The following is a 10,993-nucleotide window of genomic DNA, read 5'->3' as shown; positions in this document are numbered from 1 at the left end:
CTGGCTAAGCACCCGCGGGCTGGGTTGGCCCGTGAAGTTCCTGTGAAGCGAAACCCCAACAGAAGCGGCTGCAATGACGCCGATGTCGATGGTCGCCTGCGCCTGCAAGCGCCTGAGGCGATGCGTCGCGTCCCGTGCTGTGCAAGGATCCCGTCACACGAGCGGTGCGCAATCGTGCTTCGTCCCCTTCACGCTCAATGCACATTCGGCCGTGAAAATTCTCAGTAAACCATGGAATTCTCTCTTAGAATGAGGGAGGTGAAGTCTTCGGATGATTCCGACCTCGCGGCGGGCTAAGCCGGATGATGCCTGCTCAGCTCATAAGCTGCTTTAGCGTAACCGAACCCTGGTTGAGTTCTTACGTAAGCATAGTACCTTCCGACTCGCTTATGTCCACAACATCGGTCTATCGCTGACAAACTGCAACAAACCATGGAACTCGCTCGCTGAGCGACGTCCAAACTGACGGCTCTCTCAGTCGAGAATCAATTGACATCGCGTGTTTGTTTGCTGTGGCGCTCAAGCTCGACAGAGTGCATTCGGTCACACTCGGTGGGCGCGGCAGATGGCGCTGCTGTCGACCCCCGGTGGGGCACCACCGAAAGAAGCTGAAGCGCGCGACAGCGCCCGCGCCAGCTCCGCCCGGCTCCGGGGCGCCGACCTCGTCCTCGCCGCGTCGCGTGCCTGACCGATCCGCGCCGTTGCCACTTCGTGTCCGGATGCTCGCCTACCACGCTGCACTCGTCCACTGTGGTCCGCGGCGGACAGCTGAGGTGACGGATTGCAACCTCTTTGTGCCGGAGACCGACGTCGATACGGCTCGAGTGCGGATCGGTGTGGAGCGAGAGGCGCGGCGGCGTGATGTGCTGATCCGGTGGGCGCCGCACTGGCCCGATCGGACAGGCATTGTGGCCGCTGCGGTCCGCGAGCTGGGTATTTCTGCGTGGGCCCGGCGAATGTGGTCTTGACTGGGGGCTCAGCAAGTTCGGAGAATGGAGGGGACAGCGCGTGTGTAGCGAATCCTTTCTACGCAGTGGCAGGCCTGTCCCAATCCGACGTCTGTGTGCCTGCCGCGAACTTATATTCGTGACGCTGGCTGAGGAAGTTACGAAGTATTCGATGATGGCGGTAATCTGTGTCTTAGAGCGGTGCAATACTTGGTCACGAGCGTCGGTCTCTGGCGCCGACCGTTCGAACATCGAAAGACAGCCAAGCCATAATTCGTCGTACGCTTTGTATTGACTACGTGGTGCGAGACGCGTCACTCAATAAACCGTCTATGAAAGGTAGGGTTACAAAATGGTAAACGCGTCAATGACAGCCGACCCCGGCCCTGCCGTGGGCCGCGGCGCTCGTGAAGTCCGCGCTTCGCGAACTCCTCACCCGTTTCTCCCGAATAGTTCGACCTGAGCGGCGAACGGATCGCGGTGTTCCGGACACAACTGAGAGCAGTGCGACAGGAGGCCAGCTCTACGTCACCGCGCACGCGTCTGCACACAAGCGGCGACGGGCAGGCGCGACGCCGCCGGAGCCGCGGCCGACTCGGAGTCATGACTCGTCGCGCTGGCCGGCAGCCTCGAGCCCGAACCCGTCCGTTCCTCACAGTCCTTATACCGGCATCGGCGAGGGCACGGCCCAGACCCGTCTGTTATGCGCAGTCCCCACCCCAGCAGAGGCGAGTCGAGGCGAGGGGAACAGCCCGGACCCGTCCAGCGCTCTCAGCCCTCTCCCGGACGCGCTGCGTCGATCGAGGCAGCTTAATGCAAAGCAACACACTGACTGCACACAGAGATCTATGACTGAAACCGCAATCGCCCCCCACGCGCGGAAAAACCGCCCCCTGGCGACGACTGGAAGTGGCGGGCGGTTCTGCCAGCGCCAGCAGCCTTGTCGGCCGTCCCACGCGGTGCGACGACGCCTCTCCGTTCCAAAGTATGGCCGGTGACATTATGGGGCTGGGCTGATATGGCACGGACACGTGCGCGACACGGCGCGCCTACAGCAGCTGGAGCGGCGCGGCCAGCGGCGCCGGCGGCGCGTCGGCCTTAGCCACCGCGCCCGGCTGCCGGCTAGCCTCCTCGCGGCTGCACTCGCCGTAGAACTGGTCGACGATCTCTTCGATGGATCGGTTCCTCCAGCCGTACGTGCGCCACTGCTCCTGGTCGGGGATGCACCAGTGCAACAGCGTGCGCATGTTGCACTTGAGCTGCTCGAGCCGACCCACGGCCGCGTCCGTGCAGGGCATCTCGGAGCAGAAGAGCAGCGCGCGCTGCAGCACCTCGCCGATGCCGCACTCGGGGTAACCCAGCCGCTGCAGACCCTCGGCGCCGATCAGGTTCGTCAGGATGAACGTCACCTTGGTGGTGAAGCTGTCGGCGCCCGGCGGGCTCGCCGGCCGCTGCTGCGGCGGCGGCGGCAGGGGCGCCGGCGGCGGGCTGCGGTCGGGCGAGCTGACCACCGACGGCGACGGCGAGGCGGCCGCCGGCGGCGAGTCACGGCTCTCCGTCGACGAGCCGGACGGCAGGCCGGCGCTGCCGTGGCGCGCGCGCGGCCGCGCCGGGTACGCCGCCGGCGCCTGCACCCAGCAGTAGCGCAGCGGATGCGGCGCCACCACGGTCGGCGCGGCCGGCGGCGCGGCGGGGCGGTACGGCGCGGCGCCCGGGTACGTGTACCAGCGCGGCAGCGCCGCCAGCGACGGCAGCGCCGAGGCGGCGCTCGACACGGCCGCCAGGTAGGAGGGCGTCAGCGCGAAGGCGGGCGCGGCTGGCCGCTTGGCCGGCGGCGCTGTCGGCAGCTCCGGGGAGGCGGAGCGTCGCACTGCGCCGCTTGCCGCCGCCGCCAGCTCCGGCTGCGCCAGCTGCTTGCCGGCGGCGCTGTGCTCGGTCAGGTGCTGCTCGAGGGCCTTGCGCTGGGGGAAGGTGGCGCTGCAGATGGTGCACTTGTACATGCGCTGGCCGTAGTGCGAGTTCTTATGCGTCTTAAGCACGTGGTTGTAGCCGAACGACTTGCCACAGATGTTGCAGGTGTAGGGCTTCTCGCCAGTGTGTGTGCGTCGGTGCACCTTGAGCTGCTTGCTGCAGGTGAACGCCTTGCCACACGTCTGGCACCCGTACGGCTTTTCGCCCGTGTGCGCACGCATGTGGATCACTAGCTGGCCGGACTGGACGAACGCCTTGCTGCAGACGGAGCATTTGTGCGGCCGCTCGCCCGTGTGAATGCGCAGGTGCCGGTTCAGCTTGCCCGAGTGCTCGAAGGCCCGGCCGCACACCTCGCACTTGTAGGGCCGCTCCTTGGTGTGGATACGCCGGTGCACGTTCAGGTTCTCCTTGACGGAGAACGTCTTGCCGCAGAACTCGCAGCGGAACGGCTTCTCGCCCGTGTGGATACGCTGGTGGCGCAGCAGACGAGCCGGGATCGGGAACTCCTTGCCGCACACGTTGCAGGTGAGCGGCGGCTCGCGGCCGGCCAGCTCCGGCGGCACCGGCTCGTCGTCCGACACCGACTCGTCCTCCCAGTCGGCCGGCGGCGAGGCGGCTGCGAAGCGCGGCGAGACGGCCTCGAGGCGCGGCGAGGCGGCCTCGAGGCGCGGCGAGGCGGCTTCGAGCCGCGGTGACTCGTGGCGGCGCATGTGGCTCATCATCTCGGCCGAGCTGGTGCTGGTGACCGGACAGAGCGGGCAGCGGTAGGGGAGCGACGGCGGCGGCGGCGCGGCGCCGGCCGGCGAGACGCGGCCCTCGCCCTCGGAGCCCGCCGAGAGGTCCGTCGCCTGCGTCATCTCCGAGTCCGACTCGTCGACGCTCGGCTGTCGCCGGCACCGGCCGTACAGCCGCTTCTTTGGCAGCGGGGCGCTCATCTGCAACGGCAGTGGACGGTCAGGCGGGCCGCGCGCGACTGCAACGACAGCGGGGCGCGCGCAGCTGCAACGACAGCGGGCGGTCAGAGGGGCTGCGCGCAAGTCCGGTCCCGCCCACCGCTCGAGGCGGCTGCAGCCCCGGTTCACTCAACATGCTTGTGTGCCGCAGCCTGCGCTGATCCAGGACATTACTCGACGCTTCAGTCCATACAAACTTGAGGTAGCACGGCGTGTTTGGCTTAGGCAGCCATGAAGTTACTGGAGCCTCGGTCTACAGAGGGTCGGGACAACATTACACTTTTGCCCTTATACGGGCACATATCGTCGCCTGCGGCATGTCTCTGCGTTAGCCGGCCTAGCGACGCAACCGCAGGCACGTGCGACTTTCATTCAGTCGCAACAGTACACGTGTCGAACAGTGGTCAAACCAGCGGGCAGCCGGAACAAGATGCTTATTCTGGTTTTGTAAGACCATATGTGAGCAGCGGCGCAGCGGTGGCGTGATGCAAGGACGCCAAGTAAGCTAGGAGGAAAACTGCTGAAGGTGGCCAAAGGACCGGGAAGCCCCGCTCTGCGCGTGCAATTAAAGCTATAGTGCCGCTTTACTTTGAGCAGCTTAACTTTGATGCGGCTGGACACTGCAAGAGACATTGCAGGATCTGCGGGTGCGTTTGTTTCGGCTGGGATTTAGAGTGAGACACTTGACCAACACATCTAACCGGGTCCTTGCGGATGTCGTATCGTGAACTGAATAAGTCTCGCCATTTATAGAGGCTCACCACGGCAAGATACAGGTAGGGGAACTGTGGTATAACCAAACATCCTTTGTTTTACTTTCGCCCCACAAGTCAGCCAAAGGAGTCATGCTATGCAGTTCGTGGAGTGATTTTATTGGCCGTAACTCATCCCGCTGCTCAAATGATCGCCAGATAAAACTATTTCATCTGCCGTAATAAAGTCATAGCGGCGATCGAACGTCGATGGCCAAGAATTCGACAGTCCAAATCCAGACTTATCCAGAAACAAATTTGGGGCAACGCCAGAACAATTTGTTCGCATTATGCTAGATAAAACTGCGTTGGACCACATGACATCTCTCGTCATTTCGTTTCTATGTTTCGTAGGCTGGTCGTTTCTTCAGTTCTGGAGCGCAGAAATAATGCACTTTTAGCAGCAAACTGAGGATCCTTATCTCTGCAATAAATGCTAGAGGGTAAGATCTTCATTCTGGCAGTTGTTACATTGGAATCTGACGCAACGCCAATTTGATGCCCTCCTTAACCATTAAACCTTGTACTGCGTCTCAAACAAGACTGATCGCCAAAAGTTATCCGGTAGCACGCTAATGTAACAGGGTTCCGAACACCACATAGGTTGCCATTCTCCAGCGTTGGAACCCAGCATGGCCTCTATCACCAGGTGTGACGTCACCAATTTTGCAGCCGAGCGGGGTGGCATCAGCGCCCGTGGACGGGCGTGCGACAGCCGCTGCCAACAGCGCCCTGCCGCTCCGCCGTCCGCAGAGGCGGCTGCAGCGCCCGCGGCCGGGCTCCGGCGCTGGCGCCTCCCCGGCCGGCGCCTGAGCGCGCCCCTGCCGCCGGCGGCGCGCTGACCTCGCTGAGAACGGCTCGTCACCACCAGCCGCCGTGGCGGAGGTCGCGCCCAGTCGGCCGGGACGAAGGTGACGGCTGGCGGCGCTCGTGGCCGGCCGCCCTGGCCGGCTGCGGGCGCGCTTGGCGACGGGCCAACAGACGGCTGCAGGGTAGGAAGTGCCATGGTTCTCTGCGCGGGCTTTTACGTGCACCGCCGTGCATCGACTCTTCGCCATGGCGCCAATATCACAGGGGCTAAGAGGTCAAAGCCTTTTTTTAATTTTGCGCAGGGAAGATACGTGAGTGTGCTCAGTCTGTTTCAGTGGGCTTAGTCAGTCAGGCTCTTTGCATTTACTTTGTTGTGTCTTTGGCAACGGTGACGCAAGATGTTCACAGGGTGCGGCGAAGATTGACGGCTCCACAAGCTCCCCCCCCCCCCCCCTACCACCACTCCTCTCTCCCTCTCTATTCTATCAGCTTAGCTGGGAGAGCCTCTCGCAACCCCCAGGCAAATTTGACCGCAAACGTATTATGATGAGATATGCCGCGCCACCATGGTACCAATGCACAGACAGCAACCCATCCGTCCCCGTCTATGAATAGACACGGGGGCCTCCCCACGAGCAGAGGGACTCCCTCGACGTCACGGTCCATGGGACTGCAGAGATACCAGATGCCACATGCACGACCGACTGCAGCACCTAAGCTCGTGCGGTAGCCGGGCCGGCCGTCATGGCCTCCCGCGATACCCTGCCGCCGCTCGTCCGACCGAACCCCAGATCCGCACGGCTGGCCGGCGCTGGCGGGGGCGACAGCGCCGCTCTGCCCGGCTCGCGGTCATGTCAGCCGCTGCAGGCTGGGAATCCCGCCTATCACAGCGGCGCTGCGGCGGTCTCCGGTCCGGGGGAGAGCGGCCGTGCTTACAGGGCTCCCGCAGGCCTGCATCGCTGCAGCAGCACACACAATATACATATATAATCATGTGCAAATATGTTTATACATCTACATATATCTATATCACCCCACCCCAGCACATGCTACGCTACCACCCCACCTCCCCCGATGTCAGCTACCGTGAGTGAGGCCCGCTTGCCTGCCGTGACCGAGGCCGGCTCTGCCGCCGCTCCCGACCCCACCCCAGCACGCAGCGGCGACAATCGACCGCCGGGTGCCGACGCTGGCCCGTTTTTGTCGGGGCGGAGCCTGATGCGGTGCGCGTCGCTATTGGCCGTCCCGCCGCCAGTATGGCCGACAAAGCCAAGGGAGGAAGGGGAGGGAAGCGGCGGCGCACACTGGCTGATAATGGAACGCAGACGGTTGCCGGCCGGCGGCCGCTAGGTTGCCGCGGGCGGTTCGCGCGGCGTGCATAATGGATGCGAAGGGCAGGGTGCACGGCTGCTGAATACCTGAATGGCCTCGGTGAATGTCTTTCGAAGCGTCTTGCATCCAGAAGTCATAAAGACCAAGTTCACAAACGTGGAGTGTCCGAGCTGTCTTAAACAGCACAGCACTGACAGCAACATCCGTCTTAAATGCCAGTATGTGCCCCAATTGAAAAAAATGGCCTTTCAATTGCGGCAAATGGTGCCGCTCCATGCCAGATGGAGCAATGGGGCGCATAATTGACACAGCTTGCGGAAATATGCCCCATCTTGTCTGAGTCTCCCATGAATCATCTTGCCCGGGTCGTTGATGCCGAAATGTCACGTTTGTCCTGAAATCTGATCTGTCTTCTCCGCCTGCTGGCGGTTAAATGTTGAGCACGCCAAGCTTTACAAAGATTCAGATAATTTCAACATGATGCCGTTGACTTGTACTTAGGCGGCAGATTTGCCACTCTGAGCTTTCTCAACATTCTTTTCCCGTGTGGCTGTGTTTAAAGCCACCGACTCAGCCATAGATAGAGATCTCAATGCTACTTTGGCGTGTCTTTGAGAAGATATAAGAAGAATAACAATCACACTAAGAGAGAAGCGTATTATGGGTAAGAGCCCTGCGGTCGTAGTCATGATTTGTTTTTTTCCAGGCATAAATGGACAGACCTATATGCCACCATTTTTGCTTTGGTTTCGACAACTGTTGCGCTTTTGATACACCAGTAACCGTGGGCCGTATTGATAAGTGAATGAAACTAGAGAAATGAAAGGCTCTCATAGTTCCACATGCATTTCATTGAGCACTGACATTGATTGTGAGGCATGGCTTGTGTGTAAATCAAGAAAGTTTGAGTGCACCACACCTTTACAAAAACAGCAAGTATAGTACCTAGCTGTGTTTATATCAAGGACCCACCTAACTGCTGCTCAATGAAAGCAGACTGCAGTTTTGAAAATTTGAGTTGTTATTTAGTTTTTCAGCCAGATGTCCGCTTAAAGCTGTTCAATTTGTGAGACCTGGTTTATGGTGTGTCATATCTGCCGCAGGTCTTGTTATTGGTGTTGTTGATGTCGAAATAGAAAACGTTTTTTATAGCTATTTTGTGTTTGGCATCACACTCTGGTTGTTTAATGATGAAAAACTTGGGGAATAGCAGGAACTACATCATGTTGCTTGCTGAAATATCTGGCCCGCAAAAGCTCGCCAAGTCTGGCCCATAACCTGGTCAAAAAAGCCCGCGGGTTGTTACATGTCAGACAATGGCGAGTTGGGGGGTTGAAAAGTTGCGTATCTAATCCATAATCCGGGTCGCATAGACTATTTCTGCGAAATCGCAGAATATGTTGCTTAATGATTACGGATGCGACCGACCGCCATCACACCCAACAAGGCGGATTTTCCAAAGCAAGCGAATTCTGTGTGGCGGTATTGAAAAGACATGAGCTCATCGCTCGTGGTATACAAGTAACAATCGGCATGCTATCTGATTCGTGCAGTGTGGGGGGGGGGGGGAGGCTGCTCAACGCAGGCAACTGTCACAACTTTTGGTGCTCAGCAGGGGCAGGGGAAGCAGGGGCTTCAAAAAGTTGGGGTCCGAAGTTTCCGAAAAAATGGCACCAGTCAATTGGCACTGCCTAAAAAGAATTCAATACAAAGGGGCATCGGCCGCCCAGCTTGGAAGAGGATCAGGCACCCCTGGTGCCCCCGACGGTCCCGGCAATCACGCACGGCCCGGACTGGCTGGGTGGCACCTGGTGCGAGATGGGGCCTCGTCTGTTGCGGTGTGTGTGCCGCGGTTCGAGGGGTAGACGGAGGAGACCGCGGACGAGAAATTGACAGACGGAGCAGACGTCAGATGAGGGAGTCCGCGAACAGACCAGACCGGCGATGAAAGAGACTGGGAGCGGAGGAAGATCGACGATGGAGTAAATTGAATGCAGAGGACACTTTTGACGAAGCATGCCATCGAACGAGAGGACCGAGGAACGACAGACGGAGAGGACCGGAGGCCGGGAAGCCGCTTGCCCGCGGCGTCGTCCCGTCTGTGAAGCAGGAGGCCCCGAATCCGGCCATCCTCAGCCAGTTAGCAGTGACTCAGCGTGCACCATAGCCGTGTGGGCCGCAGTGGCCTCCGGTCGTCAACCTCGCAGCGGGACGCGTGCGAATTTCGTCCGAGCTGCTGCAACGGACGGCGTGCCGGAGCTGCCAGAGTCAGCAGCGGGAGCCGGACGGTCGTGGACGGCGCGGGCCCTGCCCAGCCCGTCACTCCGCCGTCGCGTGCCTCGGTCGAGCTGGGGCGGGACGCCGGCCGGGTCACCGCCTCCGTCGCATGCCTTAGAAGGGCTCTAACAGGGGCGCCGACACCGAGCCCCGCTGTGGAAGCCCTGGTGCAGTGCTGGCTGTCGGCAGAAGTGCGTCGCCCCACAGGATAGGTACCAGCCTCGCGCAGTCTACCGTTTACCGTGGGCAGTTCAGTGGCGTAGCCAGGATTCCGTTCAGGAGGTGCCAGATCGGGTCACAGGGGTCCTCCAGCCAAGGCGCTCCCTCTTTGTCGTTAAAGGGACCCCCGTTTTGCATTCCAAACGACCTTTCGGAGCTCCACAACCTATTTGAGTCTCACAAGCCCTTCGAGGGTTTTAAGCTGCTTAAAGTACTGGGGTGTTAAGCCACAAGGAACCCCGCTCCCTTCAGAAGGATGGGACCATTGCTCCAGAAGTGTGATCTCACAGAGCTTGGTCATTCCTCTGCTGATATGCCACGGACCGAATGAAAATACCAATGGTCTAGAAGTTATTCGCGGCAAATCAGAACAAAACTAGCGGCTTTGCTTGCCGGCTGGTGCGCAACACACACCAGCCGGTAAGATCACGGAGCAGAACGACAGCTTATTCTGCTCTATATTGGTAAATAATTCGTCCATCTACTGGGAAGCATGGAATAACCACATACCAACGGGTGTTCCGTTTGGCTTGGCTCTCGCCTGCTAGCCTTTTCCAGCCGCTGACCGTTTGCTTTGGCGTTGTGACCGACAGCGTCCCGTTGTCCCTGTTTCCTGCCTGGCGTTCTGGCGACCGTGACTCATCCACAACGGTTAACGTGCCTCACTGGAGCAGAAACACAGCTGGCTACTGAGCCGACACGGCCGTCCGACAACCCGCGCCTGCAGCACCGTTACACCGGCCTTACTATTCCGAGCCCGCATTGTGCGTGGGAGCACCCCCTCCCCTCTTCCAGCGCGGTCAGACGCGCCGCCATTTTCGTTGGCCTGGCGACGGCGGCGCAGCCACGCAACCCAACGCCATGACCTACTTCACCGAATCACTCCTGCATTTCGCAACACGGCTACCGTTGGGCTGGGCTTGGCGGCCCAGCAGTTTACAGCTCGGCCGGCGGGCGTGAAACGACGCCCACGCCGACGCGTCGCCTCCATGGCCCCGCCGGCCGACGCAGACAAAGGCTCATGGCAACCGGCCATGGGCAGGGCCGGGATAGGGCCGCGCAGGGCGTCTCGCTACGCCGCTCTCACCTCGACTGTGTTCCGCAGCGTGCCGATCGTCGAGCCGGCCCGTCAACAGTCAGCGGCTGTTCCCCTGAGGGCGTCGCTCGCGCTCCTGGCCGTCGGCCTCGCGCGCCGACCCGACCTCCAGCGCCACCTCGCTGCAACTGGCGGCGGCCGGGCCGCGCCGCTGCTGCAACATTGCACGGCGCGCGCCCCACGTGTCGTCCGGCCGACAGACTCGGCGACCGGACGGCGGCGGGGGGGGGGGGGGGGGGAGCGACGGGGCGGGGACCTCATGGAAGCCGACCGAGTGCAAATTGATGGTTGGAAGACGAGTGAGAGACTTCTTGGCATTTTGGTGTGATGACTGGATGCAGGTATTATTTTGTACGGACGCTGCTCCTTTTATCACTACGTAGCGCATGCCTTCGCTTTTCCTGCGATGCCATGCAGGCGCAACCACAGATTTATTGGTGTGACACTGCAGCTGAGCCCTTCTGTTTGATCTGCAAACAAACCGGCGCGGATGACGTCACGTTCTCAGGGTCATGTGAGGGCGCTATCTGATATCTTTATCAGGAGTTGAGCCGGTGGAGCTAGACACGGTCACACCGGTGAAGTGTTGGGAAAACCCAGCGTGGAAAAGCTACCAATGTAACCGCCTACCAATGG

At 60.6% G+C, this 10,993-nt stretch overlaps 1 protein-coding gene across 1 annotated transcript; it reads right to left on the bottom strand.

The window, feature by feature from the left end:
* Positions 1-1,046: 1,046 nt before the first annotated feature.
* On the bottom strand, positions 1,047-10,476 carry LOC119090042 (Krueppel homolog 1). The gene is made up of 3 exons (XM_037212837.1): positions 10,349-10,476; positions 2,649-3,853; positions 1,047-2,531 (listed from the first exon to the last, which is right to left on the bottom strand). The coding sequence occupies exons 2-3, from the start codon at positions 3,851-3,853 to the stop codon at positions 1,997-1,999; spliced, it is 1,740 nt and encodes a 579-aa protein (XP_037068732.1). The 5' UTR covers positions 10,349-10,476; the 3' UTR covers positions 1,047-1,996.
* Between the last annotated feature and the right edge of the window lie 517 nt (positions 10,477-10,993).

Source organism: Pollicipes pollicipes, unplaced genomic scaffold (genome assembly GCF_011947565.3).
Source record: "Pollicipes pollicipes isolate AB1234 unplaced genomic scaffold, Ppol_2.1 Scaffold_3087;HRSCAF=3621_pilon_pilon_pilon, whole genome shotgun sequence".
Classification (NCBI taxonomy): domain Eukaryota; kingdom Metazoa; phylum Arthropoda; class Thecostraca; order Pollicipedomorpha; family Pollicipedidae; genus Pollicipes; species Pollicipes pollicipes.
Note: the sequence above shows the minus strand (reverse complement) of the source record. Positions and strands in the feature narration are given on the sequence as shown.